This window comes from Euleptes europaea, chromosome 12, assembly GCF_029931775.1.
Source record: "Euleptes europaea isolate rEulEur1 chromosome 12, rEulEur1.hap1, whole genome shotgun sequence".
Lineage (NCBI taxonomy): Eukaryota > Metazoa > Chordata > Lepidosauria > Squamata > Sphaerodactylidae > Euleptes > Euleptes europaea.
In genome coordinates, this window is record NC_079323.1 from 30195628 (window position 1) to 30214207 (window position 18580).

General features: G+C 43.5%; 1 protein-coding gene across 2 annotated transcripts in view; it reads left to right on the forward strand.

Moving 5' to 3' along the window:
* LSAMP (limbic system associated membrane protein) overlaps window positions 1-18580 on the forward strand; it is a 578168-nt gene that overhangs the window by 263796 nt on the left and 295792 nt on the right. For both annotated transcript variants that reach the window (XM_056858454.1, XM_056858455.1), the window contains exon 2: window positions 17080-17312. In XM_056858454.1, the coding sequence (XP_056714432.1) occupies window positions 17080-17312 (233 nt within the window). The remainder of the gene's footprint in view (window positions 1-17079; window positions 17313-18580) is intronic.

An 18580-nucleotide genomic window follows, 5' to 3' on the forward strand; every position in this document is an offset into this window, starting at 1 on the left:
TTTAGCTAATTCTCCAGTAGCTGCATCAGGGGTGCCTTGATATCTTTGCTTCCCCCTCATTCACTGTGATCTATTGCCGTTTTCTTCCACCGGCCTGATAGTCATCTTACTTTTTTATCTGGGTTTAAGGGCTCCAGGTGCTGTAATTCTCTGATACAGAACAGAATGTTTCAGATTGCCTCTGCAGGCTTGATAATTAGCAGGCATGTAGGAGTTCCAGCCAAATCTCTCCCTCTCCTCCGTTCTTCAATGAGGGTACCATTTATGTCTAGCCCTTCAAAATAATGAGACAGCCTCCACGCAGGATTGGGGCTGCAATTTGAGATTCAGAAGGCATGAATTTTCAGAACAAGCCTTTTTTTTTTTTTTTTAAGAGAAACCTTGTGCAGCAAATAAATGTGTTTCTTTGGATGCAAGTCCCACTGGGTGTGCAGTGGGTCTTAGGAGTTCAGATTTACCTGTTGTGAGAGTCTGTCACACTGTCAGTGTTGGGCAGGACCAACACACACCCTCCAGAGCCCCTCTTGGAGGTCTCAGACTAGAGCGGGGAAAGGGTTAACAATATTCTAGTTCTTTGTTCTCTCTTTCTGTAGCCCTCCCCTGTAGCCAGTTAGCTAACCTATCCTCCCAGGCCTGAGTCTCTGGCCCTTATGAGGAGAGTCCCTGAGATATGCCCACCCCTTTCTCTTCCTGCCTCACTGAGGAATGCCCCACCTTCTTGGGTTGATTGGCAAGAGCTTTTATCAATTGGGTGCGACTGGACCAGGCAGGCCTCCAGCTTTGCCCTCCACTTCCTTTAAATGGCTTCTCTACCTCTCCTGCAGCCAGCTGGTGCTGGTAGATTAAGTCTCAGAGCCATCCCATGTGGTGGCTGGTCCTGTCTTGCTCAACCCTGCTGGGTTGGAAAAGCCACAGTGGGCAGGCCCTGCTTTGACGGGCCTACCACCTGAAACGCAGACTAACCTACTGTGTTGACCATAGTGTTGCCAGCTCTGTGTTGGGAAATTCCTGGAGATGTTGGGGGTGGAGCCTAGGAAGAGCTGGGTTTGGGGAGGGACCTCAGTGGGGGATAATGCCATAGACCACCTCCCAAAGCCACCATTTTCTCCAGAGGAACTGATTTCTGTAATCTGGAGACCAGTTGTAATTCCAGGAGATCTCCAGCCACCACCTAGAGACTGGCATCCTTAGATGACCAATGGGGTGGGGCTGAATTCTGCTGTGCAAATGCCATTGCCAGGCCAGCTGCTCTAAGTATGGGGTTCCTCTTTGCCTTTGGTAAGTATGGGGTTCCTGATGCTATCCCCAGATACATATGCATGACCTCATTCACATTTGCAACATATCTATGAAGAAAACTATTAGTTTTTCCACCACCGAGATGCCTGATGACATTCCAGTAGTTGAAGTTACGGTCTGCAAGGACATTGCTACCAGCCAGAAAGCTCTCCCCAGTCCCAAAAGGACACATTTTGTTAATTAAAAAGGGCAGGATTCAAGGGGGTGCTGGCAGGAAGCAAGCTTGTTAGAGAAATATCTGAACTGCCCGCATGGTACCACAATATGCCAGCATTTTCATGACTGACCTGGAACAGCACTTCCTCATATCCCATCCATTAACACCCCTCTTGAACCTTAGATTTATTGATATTTTCATAATTTGGACACAAGAAAAAGAACCAAGCCTTCAGCAGCTTCTTCCTCACCATCAACCTGACCATAAATCAATCCAAACAAGAAATATATTTTCTAGACACAACTGTACAAATACATAATGGACGCACAAAAACCATCTTATACCAGAAATCTACTGATTGACAAAGATATCTACATGACTCCAGTCACCATCCTAAACACACCAAATGATCCATTGTCTACAGCCAAGCTCTACGCTACAGCTTCATCTGTTCTGATCCCTCAGATAGAGATTCTCACCTGCAACACCTACAACAGACATTTTTGGAATTACAATACCCTCCTGATATAGTAAGGAAACAAATCAACAAATCCATAATGATACCAAGGGATAACCTGCTGCAAGATAGGGCCAAGCAAAACAACAACAGAATATACCACTGGAGGTCACACACAGCTCATAGCTGAAACCAGTTCAATGCATCATTAATGACCTACAACATATGCTGGACAATAATACTCCTCTTTCATAGGCATTGGGAGGAAAACCTTTTCTTGCCCACAGACAACCTTCTAACCTTAATCAACTTCTCACCCCCAACAATGCCCTTTCTAACATGGACAAGGACTCTGGGACCAGGTCCTGCAACAAACTAAGATGCCAACTCTGCCCCCATATTCACTCTGACAACTTAATCACTAGACCTAGCAACAGCAGCCATACCATCTCAAGTACATTTTTTCTTCTTCTTCCAACATTATATATGCCATCAAATGTCAGCAATGCCCTTCTACTCTCTACATCGGACAAACAAGTCATTCCCTACGCAAAAGAATAAATGGACATATATCTGATATTAAAAACCACAACACTCAAAAACCAGTGGGAGAACATTTTAATCTTCCAAGCCATTCCATTGCTGATCTAAGAGTAGCAGTCCTGAAACAGAGAAACTTCAAGGGGAGATTATAACATAATATTGTTGAACTTGAGTTCATTAACAAATTCAAAACAATGGACTCCCCCAGGGCTGAATAGGGACATAGGATTATTATCTCACTATAGATGCTGATTTTCTTTCCCAAGCATTTCCCTCTGCTGTAATCAAGTTGATTACAATGTTCATTGTACCTCTGCATCCTGAGTTCCTTCTTCGCAATATCCCTCCCACCTTCTGGCTGAGATGTAAGGACTCAGAGATCTCTATTCCGATTCATATCTGATGAAGGGAACTTTGACTCTCGAAAGCTTACACCTCAAAAATCTTGTTGTTCTCTAAGGTGCTACTGGACTTGAATCTAGCTGTTCTACTGCAGACCAACATGGCTACTCTTTGAAACTTTCTAAAATGTTACACCTTCATTTCCCTTCTTTTCCATTGTGAGGACTGCCTCCCCAAAAAGGGAAAACATTTTCATGTGTGAAGATAGCATGTTTATTTTGTCATCTGTACTGTATTTCCAGAGCACTATGAACTATGGCTTCCAAATATGTCTGTCCATTGAAAAAAAAATATACACACATATATTCAGTTGTTTCTAGGTATGAGCACCCCCCACCCTCTCCCCAATACAATCCAGAATGAGCACAGGAAAATCCAAAGGATGCCGGCTAGACCTTTCCAGTCCTAATTTCTGTGATTCATTCTGTGTCAAGCGCTGTTAATGAAGACCTTTTAAGTCCAGCCATATGGCTGCTGATGTCACAATCACACTATGATATCTAAATTTGTATTTCTGTTCCCCACCACTCCCATCCCAGGATGCGTGTGAGTGAAATTTAGTACTATCTGTCTGCTGTTTATCACAGTGTTGGAGTGTAAAGTGGGTCTGCCCCATGTGCCAGACCCCTTACCCCAAACCAACCAACCTATGATTCATATGCCTTAGAATCCCAAGACAAGGGTAAAGTGGTACCTATTGCATGCCAATAAGTGATCAGCGCATTTAGTTCATAAAATGACTGGGGCTGGGGTTAAAATCTGTCTCACAGGCACTGCTGGCCCACAGTAGAAGGAATTATTGAACATTCATTCTGCATTTCACACCGGAAATAACTGGAACAATGCACATTACTTTGTGGGGGGGTGGAATGCCACAAGACCATTAAGTCCCTAGTTGAAAACTGCCCAACTGTACAACAGCATTCTGCTGGATTAGACAATCTATCACTGTGGTAGAACACAGTGTACCCCCCCAAAAAATGCTTGGTGGGTAAATCACATTCATGCATTCTTCATTGTCATTTAGGAAGAAGAAGGAATGTAATTTTTATTGTTAATATTGTTTATATGGCTTACTTGTTCAAATTAGTTTGATTATACCAAGTCCTCTGTCATGTACTGAGTCCTCTGTCACTGATATCATCACAAATAGTTCATCTTTCTTGATCTTAGAAGTATTTGGCCACTCTTGTGCAGTTAATTGCGTTCCTCAAGGAGGTAATGGCATAGCATTACATAGTTCAAGAACCCCCTGGGGGAGATAAGAATCTTGCAGTGATGGTATGAATGAAACAGGTCCTTCCTTGATGTCACAGAATTGAACCTTGAAACGTCTCTAGTGCTGTAGTGCTCAGATTCAAACAAGTGCAAGGGTGCAGCAATTCATTTTTTTCCTGTCCCACATGCAACTACTATGCTAGATTTGAGGGGTTCATCACAAAGAGAAACAGCAAAGGCAAAGTAGAGTCTGTTTTTGGCCAGATAGTCCATGCAGCTGATGTGGCCAGCTGCTGATCAGCATTCCTCCCCTAAATCATTCTGTGTCAAAATCAAAAACTGCCTGGTTGCACTGAAAGGGAAGCTGAAGAATTCTCCGCTGATCTAAAAGTGGAAAGAATTTATACTGTTTTCAGAGAGACCGCATCATCACCGCCACTCTCTTTGCTGCTCACTCTGTGAGCAGGGCCCTGATTGAAGCTCGTGTGAGAATATTTGCAGGCCAGAAAATGACCTGAATCAAGATGTTATGTGCACTGCAGCAGACCAGGCAGCCAAACTATCTGCCTAGCATAAGAACTTGAAGTGTTTGTGGCACTCCCGTGGGACCACGTCGGAATGAGATGCTCGATTCCTAGACAGACGGTTTCTCACTGGTAAATACACCTCATCACACAGAGAAGCCGGCTTTGAGCATATGTCTTGCTGACAGAAATAAGGGGAAACGCAGGCAGAAAGGTTCCTGCCATTTGAATAGGGACGGTTTCACAGATCACTGATTATAATTTGAAATTAAATACCTCTTTTCATTTCTGCATTGTGCCAAGCGGAAGAAACATGATTAACAATGCAATCCTAAGCAGAGTTACACCCTTTAAGACCACTGACTTCAATGGTCTTGGAAGGGCGTAGCACTTCTTAGGATGACTCTGAAAAACAGGTATTTTCCTTCATTTTGTATTCACCTGTTTTGAATATTGTCATTAAGAAACATATTTCTTTAATATTTTTACATATATTTTAATGATTTAATACTGTAATGATTTATGACTGTTAGTTTGAGACATTAGTCCCAAATCAGTACAACTTATGTATAAAATGCATGTAGAGGTGGTGGTTGTTTTTTAAAGTAGAAAAAAATAAAATGCAGACAACCTAGCCATGGATGTGGTTGTTAGCAATTTCCATAAATGCAGCAGCTGGAACAAGTGTTGCAGCAATTGGTGTTGGTCATACCTAGGAGCACCTAATGATTCATATTTATTTATCATATTTTTAGCCCGCCCTCCCCCAGCAAGCCGGGCTCAGGGCGGGTTACAACAATTAAAAAAATGACCCCTGAGCTCAACAGAAATAATTAGAGCCTAAGAAGCTATGTTACAGTAGGATGAATATGGACGGAGGGCTGAATAGATTCACCCATTTCCCAGTTGGATAAGTTACCTGGGAGCTGTAGTATAATGAAAGAGTTGTCACATCCCATGCTCAGTCCAACAATCTCTGGCAGACTGCTTACCTGCTCACCTCAGCTCTGCAAATGAGAAGGGGGTCAAAGCTCCCCCCCCAACATTCCTCTGATGCCTGGGGCTTAAACTGGGCTAAGACCAGTTTATGCCAATGCCTTCTCTACATCACAACCCTGGTATTCCTTGGAGGTCTCCCATCCAAACACTTGCTAGGGCAGGGCTGAGAGTGTGTGACTGACCCAAGGTCACCCAGCAAGCTTCCATGGCATGAGTGGGGATTTAAAGCTGGGTTTCCCAGGTCCTAATCTGACACTTTAACCACTACAACACACTGGCTCTCACAGAAAATTCAACGGATTATTTTTTGCTTCCCTTGAAATTTCTTAAGTGCCTCTCTCTCCAAAATTACAGCCTCCTCCCTGTTTAGTGTTGCTGGCCTCCAGGTGGAATAACAACTGATTCCCAGACTGCAGATATCAGTACCACCTGGAGAAAATGGTTGCTTTGGAGTGTGGACTCTGCAGCATTATACCCTGCTAGCATTCGCGCCACCTTATCATGGAATAAGGTGGCACCTACGCCTGTGCAGGGGCAAACACGGCAGTGTCCAGGAACTGCCCCCACCACCATCGCCAGCACAGCCACGCCAGCAGTGATTTCCCAGAAGGGAAAGTCCGCGCCGGCAGAGGGGGGTGCATTCCTTGAGCCAGAGCTGCCTTTGGGCAGCTTGCTAGGGCCATTAGCCCCAGGAATGCCCCCTCACACAGTGTTGTAGCTACAACACCTTTTTGGGTGTCGTAGCCTTGCTGTTCTCAATGAGGCGTCTTTCCTTTTTCCTTTTTCCCCTCATTTCCCCTCATTTTTTACCTCCACAGCAGCTGGGAAGCCTCTGAAGAGGAGGTGTGGGGGTGCCACTCCCAGCTGCCATGAAAATACACCCCCCTTAGGAATGGGCTGCCCAGCTTAGATTTCCCATGTGCTATTTGTATACTGTGAATGTCAAGCAACTTAGTAACAACATGTTCCAGAGCTCCTTTTTTTTAAGCTCCAGCAGAGAGTCCTCCACAAAACTGCATCATAGTTACCGTGAAGGCAGAAGGGGAACATTAAACTAATGTATTTCTTATTAATGGCATTATATGCATGGGATGCTATCAGGACAGAGTGGGTATATTGCTTGTTTATGCTCAGCCCAGAGAAATTATTCTTGGCACAGACTGTATTAAAGGCTTGTAGGATCTTCTAGGTCTCAGATTATACCTCCTGTCCCTCTTTTCCTCCCAGAGGTATACTTTGCTCAGACTTTCCACAACAATAGTATTGTCAGATGACTCTCAAACAAAATAAGAATTATGTATCAGGGGGATCTTTCAGACTAACCTCAAACCCACAGGAGCCTGTGCACAGCATAATTATAGCTTCCTGCATCAACATATAATGTAATAAAAAGCAGCTTAAAGGTGACTTCTGCATCCTAGCAATTCTTTCCTTTCAACGATGCCGTTCTCCATTTGATTGCTTGGCAGGAGAAAGATGAACAGAATAAGGAGCCTTGATACCATCTTTGTACGCTTTGCTTGTGATGTTGTATCGCACCTGTTTTCCCCTCCCGAATCTGTATGGTGTCGAACAACAGCATTTTCTTTCCAGCATCACACTTTACAACACATTAGAGACTGTGCCTAGCTTGTTTATGCTTGCTACTGGGAGTCAGTGTTTTGCATTGAACAAGCAGCATTTGATCCCATTTTATTTCCTTTTCTGCCATTTTGCTACCGGCACTGGAAGTAGCAGGGGGTTCGGATGGGTGGCAAGGGAGGTTGTTAGCGGAATCCTGCAAATGCTTGTGAAATGGCAAGATTACAGTTGGCTCGTCGGCACTTGTGGTGTTGTGATCCTTCAGGGAAGGCAGGCTTTGCGTGGAGGCCTTTGCAAGTTGCGCCACTCTCAGGAGGAGGCAGCTCGGGCCGGAGAAGACTGCACTCGGCTCAATTCAAAGTCATTTAATTTAAAATGCTTTTTAAATTTCATTCCTGTGTACTGTTTGCGGAGACCTGGAGTGTTTCAAAAACACACCATTGTGAAGCATAGCTTCCAGCTGCACCTATTTATTAGGTACAGGACCAGTTTTGCACTGAGTATCATAATCTATTGCATATCGAATAATTGCATTATTACCTACTTGTGGAATGTACTTGATAGCTGTACCTACAAAGTTGGTTTAACTAAACTGGCTTTCACGACTTTGCTAGCATGAACCAAACTTTGAAATTTGGGGGGGGGGGGCATTTTGAAAGTAAACTGTGGTGTATGTGTTGTGCATGTGTAATTTTGTGAAAATGTGCCTTCTGGTTGGTTGGTGAGCTTGCTGTACTGAATCGTGAAATAGGAATAATGAAATATTCATTCATTTATTGTTATTCTGGTTCTCATAATGAATCAAGCGTACCTGCTTTCGTCTGTGAAATGCTGGAGGGTATGCTTTAATCAAATAAGGCTGGTCGAAACATATTGTCACAATGCATAGGAGGTCACCCAAAAGCACTGTAAACTACAGTGCAAGTATAAACCACAGTCTCCGCTGGGAAGCTTCTTTAAATTGTTGTCACATGATGAAACACTCCACATAGGCCATTTAGCATAAGATGTCAGCAGCGGCATGCAGGGATTTAAAACAGTCTTCACATGGCAGCTGTCGTAAGTCTACCACCGTTTTATTATTGCTTGGAACTAGGAGCTGCCTTCTAATCTCAAGTAAAGTCAAATTCAAAACTAATTGGGAGGTTCATGCTCAGGCAAAGCATTATAGGAATTTGGGGGAGAAGCTACAAAAGTTTCTTTTTTAATTTAAATACTTTATTACATACATAAAGTTACATACATAAAATTGGGGGAAAGAAAAACAAAAAAATCAATCAAAATTACATACCATTACAGATAAAAGTAGTAGTAGTAATAGCAATAGTGATAATAGCAATAGCAATAATAATAATAATAAATAACAAACTCAGCTACGCATATTAAAGCCAGCAAAACCATTACTCATCTTCCTCTCCACGTTCTAGATTTTTGAAAGTTTTTTCCATTCTGGAGATTATTGGGATCCAGACATCATCTAGATTATCATTTTTACAATAAGCCAGTTTAATTAATACATAAATTTGTTTAATCTTACCTATCCAGTTATTTATATTGGGAAATTTGTTTCCTTTCCAATATCTTGCAAAGTTAATTCTAGCTGTTGTTATCATATGAAGGAATATGTCTCGAAGGTCTTTTTGTATATCTGGTATATCATTTTGTAAAATGGTCTCAGGATTTGCCGGAATATTTATTTTGAGACTGTTAGAAATAATTTGGATCACTTTCTTCCAAGCTACAAAAGTTTCATGAAATTTCTTAAATTATACTTCTGCACTATCTACGCTGTCGCTGATTCCCACCTAAATTTGATCGCAGTCAGATCAAGAACCTGAGGGAATTTCAAGGGGTGCTTAAAGAAGTTGGAATCAACCTAGCAGAAGGTCTTCCTACTTGGAATATTGAGGCTCTACCATAGATTCAAGTGCCCTTTTTTCATAGTCAAAAGAAGATGTTCTGATCATGGAGGGCCTGCAAACAAAGCCTCATCCCTCATCTCTGTTATGGAAAGCTACCAGTCGAACCTTGCTGCTACTGCTACTGGCAATTAAGTTGGTTTTCATAGCTTGTCATGATTTCCAGCCAAATGATTCTCTTTGACAGGACACACATCTGTTTGCCAAAGGCAGGGATTGGGGAAAAAGTACAGGTGGATGAAAAAAAAAACTGTCTGGAACAATAGAAACAACATGGAACTGCTGCTGGTACATCACACGGAGAAATTAATATGCTCTGTACAAGCATCTCTATGGGAGAAAATGCAGAAGAGTAAAAAGTGCAAAATCCCAAACATTCTGAAGGGAAAAATATATATGATAAGCTTGGGCTGGGCTTGGGACAAGACTGGATGAGATAGAGACAATTCTATGGTTTGCATTTTTACAAAGCCTGTTTAGTTAAGGGGCTCTCTCAATTGTTCATAACCGGAACCCAACAGATTACTCTTTCCTAACATTAGTACCAGCAGTGGGTTACAGACCATATAGACATGACAGTTATAAATCTCATATTTATTTCTGCTTCTCCTTTTGTAATTGGATACATGATTCCATCCTAAGCTCCCTTCTAAGACCATTGGGTTGAGATAGGTGTAACTCTGCTTAGGATGGCACCATTACAGCGCAATCCTGGGAGGGGGGTTAGTAGAGGTTTGCCTAGGGACGGTGCAGGCAGGCCGCCTCCTAATCGGTCTGCTGCCGGGAGCAGCAAGCTGAAAATGTTATTTTACTGAAAACTCAGTAAAACTGCTCCATACAATTCCACGGAGTTGCACCTCCCTTTTTTGCCAGTGCAAGTCTGCGCCAGCAAAAGGGGGTGTTCCCAGGGTGAAAGGGCTTAGGGAGCTGACTTTCACTTAGGGAGCGCCCCAGGAATGTCCCCCATGCGTGGTGTTGCTGCGCAGCTCCCCAGCACCAGCATAAGAGGCCCCGCATGGGCGTTTGTGGCAGTTTAGCCAGTGCAAGTGGCACTAATGCTGGTGCAGGGGACACACGGCCTCCTGAGGCCATTCGCCCCTCCCCCTTGGGGATTGCTCTGGCTGTCTAAAACTGAGACCAATCTATATATCTAATTCCCAAGTTTGCCCCCTACCTGCTGATAGCTAAATCCACAGATAGGGGGCACACTGACCCCCAACAGATGTTTCTGCAGACTTGGGGGAACCTAGGGATGTGACCCTATGTATAATTCCCTAGGAGTAAACCGCTCTCAACTAGGCAAATATAAGATTACACTGTACGGCTGTTCATATAAAATACATTTGACCAGGGAAAAATTAGTCTGTTATGGCCCAGGGAATCCAATCTGAACTGCCTACCAGCTCCCACCTCTTCAAAGAGGCAGGAACCAGCAAGCAGTGCCATGTGGGGGGGGGGGGCTCAGATCCGTGCTGCCTGCTGCTGTTACCACCATCCCTGAGATGGTTTTGTATGTTTGTGCTTGGTATGTGTTGTTCACCTTGTGTATTTATGAGTGTGTATTATATTAGACACAGTAGCATATAAACAGTCTTTACACCTATATGTGTTTTTCGCTCCTGTACTGACTTCCTAATCTCCCGATACTAGTACAGTGGTGTCTATTTTCTCCCCCAACCTCCAGGTAATAGCAGAAGATCTCCTGCTATTATAACTGATCTCCAGCCGATAGAGATCACTTCACCTGGAGAAAATGGACGCTTTGGCAACTGGACTCTATGGCATTGAAGTCCCTCCCCTTCCCAAACCCCGCCCTCCTCAGGCTCTGCCTCAAAAGCCTCCTGCTGGTGGCAAAGAGGGACCTGGCAACCCTGTGTATCAGAGTTGAAGTCCACTGATGTCAGTGGGCTTAGAAGGGTCTAACCGTGTTTAGAATTGTGCTATAAATCATGCAGAGACACAGCACGGACAGACACAGCCCCCTCCATGATTGGGTACTTTGGACCTGATGGAATTTTTACTTCTTGAATATGTTTCTTGAGCTCTGTCTCAAAGTACCCTAGTTTTCTCAACTGGGTAATTGCTGATGTAGATGTTCAAAAGGGTCTCAAGAAATACGTCACCGTATAATCCTGCCCTAGCCAGGATAACCCAGATCTTGTTAGATCGTGGAAGATAAGCAAGCTCAGCCCTTGCTTAGTCAGTACATGGATGGTAGACTACCAAGGAAATCCAGGGTTGCAATGCAGAGGCAGGCAATGGCAAACCACCTCTGTTTGTCTCTTGCCTTGAAAACCCCACAGGTTGGCATAAGTTGGCTGAGACTTGACTCCTCAGGAGGCTGTAACAGCACATCTCTATCAGTTAAGGGTAATACATTACTGCCGCAATTCTTCTTGGGTATAAGGCTAAGAAACTTGTGACATAATCATGTGGCCATAGGGTTGCCAGGTCCCTCTTTGCAACCAGCGGGAGGTTTTTGTGGTGGAGCTTAAGGAGGGCGGGGTTTGGGGAGGGACTTCAATGCCCTAGAGTCCAATTGCCAAAGTGGCCATTTTCTCCAGGTTTACTGATCTCTATCGGCTGGAGATCAGTTGTAATAGCAGGTTGGCAACCCTAGGGGACATGGAAGCTACACAGGCACTTGGCCATATCGGAGAATGCACAATTTACAAGCAGGGGACCCACAAGAAAGGGGACCCCTTTTCTCTACAATGGGAGCCAGCAAGCAGCACTGATATGAACCCCAGGCAGGAGGTGGCAGGCAGTGCAGATCTGATCCCCGGGGAGATCAGATCCGCATTGTCTGCCCAGGGAGCCAGCAAGCAGCGCCAAACTGAACCCTGGAGAGATCAGATTCGCGCTGCCTGCCAGAGCTGACAAGCAGCATGGATCTGAACCCCCCAGCAGCGCTGAACTGAATGCTGGGCTGTATGGAGCCCAGGGCTCAGCTCTGAGTCATGTATCTTTTTGTGTTCAGGTTTAATAAACCCCCAAAATTTTAAATTATTCTAAAAGCAGAATCCCTTATATTTGGCTTTTCGCCTTTTTCAAAAATTTCCGGTTTTATTAAACCCAAACCTGAAAAATACCAGAAAAAACAGCTGCACAGGCCTATTAATCCATGCAGTGAATGCCTGATTCTATACGCCAAACTGATCTTTATAACAGATAAAAACACATTTTCGTACATGATTTTCTCTGTATACAAAGGAAAGAAATCTATGATGTTGCCCTTAGGATAACAGAAACAGGTCTGGATTAACAACTATTCTAAGTGTGCTGTTGAGCCCATGTACCATTCCTTTCTCTAGGCCAGGGGTCTGCAAACTGTGGCTCCCGAGCCGCATGCGGCTCTTTGGCCCGTTGAGTGTGGCTCTCCGAACTTGGTTCGGAGCCCCTGCTCTCGCGCCCGCTCGTGCCGGCAGCCGGGCGCCTTAGAGAGACAGAGAGAGAGAGAGAGAGAGAGCAGGCAAGCAGGCGCGCTCTCCGCCCCCCCCCCCCCCGCCATGGAGAATGGCCAGGTCCCCCTTTCCCTGGCCCTCAATGGTTGGGAGGCTAAAGCCTCCCCTCCCCTCTAGCCGTGCGATTGCTGGGCAGGCGGCTCGGCAGTTCCTCCCCCCCGCCCGCCTATCAGCTATTGGGCGGGGCAGGCTGCCTTTGGTAGACCTGGCCTCCGGCTGAGTCCCATTGGGAGGCCATGTCTACCCACTGGCTTTCTTGGCAGTAACCTGGACTCCGAGGAGGGGAAAAAGTCCCCCTTCAGAGGCCAGGTCCACCAATTGGCTTCTATGGGCCTCTGGAGGCCAGGTCTACTGCCAAGAAAGCCAATGGGTAGACCTGGCCTCCCAATGCGACTCAGCAGGAGGCCAGGTCTACCAATAGGCTTTTATGGTGGTAGACCAGGCCTCCAGACGAGGACTCCAGACGAGGAGGGGGAAATGACAGGGACTTACAATTTAATTTTTATCAATAAATAAGATCACTATTAAGTATGATATCAAGTTTTATTCAGTGTACCTATAGTTTAATTAAGACTTAGAACTTTAATTAAAGTTTATTAAGTTAATAAACAGTGTACCTACCTATATAGTTTAAGTGTAAGAAATTTGGCTCTCAAAAGAAATCTCCATCGTTGTACTGTTGATATTTGGCTCTTTTGACTAATGAGTTTGCCGACCCCTGGGCTATCCAGTAGCCTTCAATTAGGTTGGCAATTGCATTGTTCAGCTTTGATTATGATTATGTTCATTGATTATTAACAAACATTCATAGCTTCATAATATTTGATGGATGCTATGCAGTGGCTGTCTGAGTACCGTGTAAATTGCAAGTTAATACCCTGTTAATATTGAATTAACACTTATTACCCCATCTGATTATCATTATATAAATCTTGATTAAGGTGTGATCATAAGGTCAAGTGTTACAGTAGTTTATGAGGATGAAATTTTCACATCTGTTCACTGATTTTTTACCTTTTAAAAAGAGCCTCACAAACCCATTCATTTAGGACACAATGCAGCAGGATGTTGACTGAAATTAATGAAATCTTTGCAAGCACTCTCTGAATCCAACTTACTTGGGCCTTGTGTACCCCCCACACCCATTTATGTGAAATAGCAAGTGTGTAATAAGGTCAGCTTTCCTTTGTAGAAAATGACCAATTTTCCATGTGGCTCTGCAGCACTAAGTCTTATGAAGTTACCATGGGGAATGCTGACTATGGTATGGCTATGGTATGTACCTGAGACAAGTCAGTTCAAGGTGAGGACACCTTTCTGGTTTGTCCAGCAGCACAGGAACCAATGTGATGTAGGGATCAGAGTGTCACTCTGGGGAGATCAATATAGATGTAGAACAATATAGGTGTAGGCTTGTTGGGTGGTGAACTCAGAAGGATAGGTAGGTCAAGAGAATGTTACTAAAAATTATGATCTGCGATCTTAACATTTGGATCCAACCAGCATCCTGAGGTCTACAGAGCTCTGTAAATGTCTTACTTTCTCCCCCAAAAAACCTGTTTGAAACTGTAGTGTCAAACTGTTTTCTTATCTTTAAACTCCAATCTTCATTCTTCTTCTGTAAAAGTACACCTATGTGAACAGAGCTGCAAAAGATGAGAGAGAGTGACACAGCCCTGGAGACCAGAAGCTTTTATTTTGTTAAATAGACGGAGAAATATAGAAGCAACTGAAATGTCTCTTCATATTCGGTTCATCATTGAAAATACTAAAAACTCATTTTAGAACTAGGTTGTGAAGCTCTTCATCAGTTACAGAGCAAACAAAATTAAAACAAAAATAGTTGTTATAGACTTGGACCTTAATAGCCACCTGGTTGAATCTGCTGTTCTTTAGAAGGAAAATAACAAGATAAAGGATCAGTCTCTGTTGGTTACAAATAACCTTGATCAGGGAAGAAGCCAAGGGCTTCAGGTAAGGCCCTCTAGAGACAAAATAGGAAAGAAAAAAATTGAAGCATGATAAAATATAATGGTTGGAGGGTATTGTGTTTGTCTATCTCTAGTTTTCAACAGGTCTTACAGAAGTCCTGTAAGACTGAACCAGCTTGATCTCACTTTAGGACTTCCATATGATACCAGCCACTTGGAGGCCATCAGAAACATAAAACCATGGAGACCAACCCCTGAAAATACTTAAACGGGTATATAACAGTGAGGTTATAATTCAGTCATTTCATGTTGTTCATATCATAAATATGTACACAATCTTTTGTAAAAAAAAAAATTACAGGGATACAGTATGCTATAAATTCAGTAACTTTGAACAACCTTTCAATATCAGTATGAGATTAAGCCCTGTCTGACAACATATAAATACACAGGGAAACTGGCAATAGTTCAGTAGAGAAGCTGCTAGAGGAGAAGACTGTTGCCATTTGTGGATGAACCAACTTTAAAATCTGTTTGTAAAAGTGTGTTGGGAATCTATTGAATTTCTTGATGTATTGTTTGTTTATTAAAAAATATTTTTCTGCATATTGTGAGGTGGGCAGTGTCAAATGATTGAACTATAATCTGTGCTGTCTGCTTATTCCTATAAGAAGGCATGATACAGAACTGTGAGATAATAATAACAGGTATATACTCATCAAGCAGCAGTTATTCTGGTTTAATTAACCTGGAAGAAAAGAAAATTATATTACGTCCATATCCACTTTGATTGGTTTCATCCTTTGGATTTAGGCTGGGTTTGACTGTGCAAGCTTCTTTATGCTTTTGCATAAAGCTTTCTTTTTTACTTTTTTTTTTTTTGCATTATGCTTTCGCATAAAGAGACCGAATGACTAATGTAGCCTGGGAGGGCTGTCAGTCTGTCCTTCTGCTAGACGACACCCCACTGCTCCTGACAGCTGTTGCAACTGAGGACCTGCCAGGTGGCAGACCATACTGTGTCTGTGTGTGCGCGCGCATGCTGCTTCCATCCCTCCCCTCCCTCCTCTCACCTATGGGTCACCTGGTTTGCTGAGGATATTAAGCAAGCTGTATGGGGTTGGTGAAATCTGAGCATAATTCCTGTACTGAGGCTCTGGATGCGGCTATGATGTGGGCTCAGGGGCAAGCACTGTCTCGTTTGCACAAAAGGTTAAAAGCTGTCTAGAACTGGGAAAATATGCAGACAGAACACATTTGTGATGCCAAAAAGAGCTTGTGGTAGCCAGTCCTGGAGAGCAGATGCACAGTGTAACAGATGCACAGTATATTTTTTTAAAAAAATACAGTTTGTAACCCTGACCTCTCATTTCACTGACTGGAAGGGGATAGGAATATTTTAAGCCTGCTGTTTATCCTGCCTTTGGGTACACGTAAGGAGGAAACCTAAATATTGTTCTACTGTATATACATAACATGGGCAGTTTCAGAATGAGGATTGTAGGCAGGAGAATAGTTATAGAAGATGTGAAAAGCTGGCTTGGATCTCCTTCCAAGTGGGGTGGGGGAATAGGGGCAGTGCAGATCATTGTAAGGTATGGAAATGGGGACTATTTGAAGGGTAATAGAGTATAATCTTTTTAGCCTTGCCAAACTCTTGTGTAGGCAATGACATAACTACCTGAGAGTGGCATGGCACAGCCTAGCTAACTGCCAAATTGCACATGATAATGTAGCTACCCTGCGAAAGAGCCTCATATGGATTGGGACTAGGGTTGCCAACCACCAGGTACTAGCTGAAGATCTCCTGCTATTACAACTGATCTCCAGCTGATAGAGATCAGTTCCCCTGGAGAAAATGGCTGCTTTGGCCATTGGACTCTATGGCATTGAAGTCCCTCCCCTCCCCAAACCCTGCCCTCCTCAGGCTCCACCCCGAAAACCTCCCGCTGGTGGCGAAGAGGAACCTGGCAACCCAGCTGGGACCATTGGGTTGGGGAAGAGGGACTTAACTCCTTCCTACCTATGACCTTCACCAACCGGAAATGTTCACTCTTTCCCAGACTGCTTTAAAGTCCTGGCAAAGAACAAAGAACAAAGATACCTGCATTGTTCCTGTTGTTGTTGTTTTTTAATTATATTCTGCCTTTCTGCTCTTACAAGGACCACCGAGGCAGCTAGCAATTTAAAACATACAAGATCAAATTTCCCATGCCAGGGATTAAAATGGCCCATGAGGTAGCATTTTCAATCAGAAACGAGAGTTAAAACCCGGTTTCTCAATACCACTCTAATTCCAGCACCCACAACTACCGCCTTTTAGAGCTCCATTGTACATCAGGAGTTCCAATCACATAATCCCTTCAAAACATACATTTCTGGCAATGTGATGCATGGATAGCAAATTCAGTTCCATGCCTGTGACATAGGAATAATAACAGCTGGTAGTGGAAATATATATACATATTTAAAAGCTATGTACATAAAAAGATGGCAACCTGGGTCATGGCAGCTTCAGGAAAAGTTTGCAGATGTGGAGTGTGTTACCAAAACTAAGCCAAACTCTTCTTTCTCGTCTCATGCAGGTGTTTCATAGAAGACAAAAGCTCCAAGGTAGCCTGGTTAAATCGCTCAGGCATCATTTTTGCTGGTCAAGACAAGTGGTCCCTGGACCCCCGGGTAGAGCTTGAGAAACGCACTCCTCTGGAATACAGCCTTCGAATCCAGAAAGTAGATATCTATGATGAGGGATCGTATACATGCTCAGTGCAAACGCTGCATCATCCCAAGACTTCCCAGGTTTATTTGATTGTTCAAGGTAAGAAATGGCTTCTGGAAGGGGGGCAGAGTTTGCAGATCTTCGCCAGAGGTTCTATGAGGTTTTTCTGATGCAGGTAGTACAAATTAACAATATGGGATATACCTAGCTGTCATGCCTGTCATGCCCTTAGAAGGGTCTAAGACTGCACGGTTATAAACTTACGTATAGCATCTGAATGGATGGTATCAAAAGAGCACTGATCCAAGGAAGTTATTTATCTGGTCTATGGTGGAAATCCTTAACTGCAGAGCAAATCTAGCTTGTTGCAGATTGTTTCTCTTCATAAGTCAAGAAGTAGGCTTGCATTTACAGTATGGAACTACACTCCCTCAGGCACTGGAGATATCCATCAAACTGTGTTTTTCCTCCGAAATTCCACAGAACACAAAACATTGTAAACAATATTTTATTGGGATTTTGAAAAGCAGTTTTAGGACTCCAGATATGCTCCACATAAGACTTCCAGATAAGCTCTAAATGTATTTGTTTATTGAAGCTGGGTTTTGTTCAGCACAGATCTCAAATGGAAAAATAGCGATGTATTTTTATCTCCTGATCAGCTGTCGTTGAGGACTCAGTGTTGATTTGCAGTGGTGATGCAGATCTCCTTCTTTCTTCCACAGCGTATATTGATCACTAATTTTCTTCTCAGTGTCCTTGATTAGTCAGATGTGACTAGTACAAACGACAGCAGTTTTTGGATAATTACTGAAGCGAGGCAGTTTAACTATATTTCTTTAATGCAATGAACTCATTAATTTATTTATTTCATTTTAAAATGTCAAGTGTAAAAATAACACTTATCCTGAACTTTAGTCATTTGAGACAAGTCACTGAATGCACAATCTACTTACATCCTCCGTGCCAAATCACCTGGAAACAGCTTTCCTCCACACAAAAGAAACAAAGCTCAAGATCAGAAGCTGTCTCCGCTGCCTCAGCCAAGTCCCTGGAGTAACAGCCAAAATTCACAGGCTTGTAGTCAGACTGGGCCAGGAGCACAGTTCAGTGGTTGAGCACAAGCTTAGCAAGCAGAAGATCCAAAGTTCAATCCCTAGCATCTCCAGTTAAATGATCATAGGTAGCAGGACTGGAAGAGACCTTGGTTCATATGAAGCTGCCTTCTATGCAGTTCGACTTTTGGTCTGTCTAGGTCAGTATTGCCTGTTCTGACCAGCAGTGGCTCTTCAGGATCTCTTCAGGATGCCTTCATAATGACCTACCACCTGAGCCCTTGAACTGGAGATGGAACTAGGGCCTTCTGC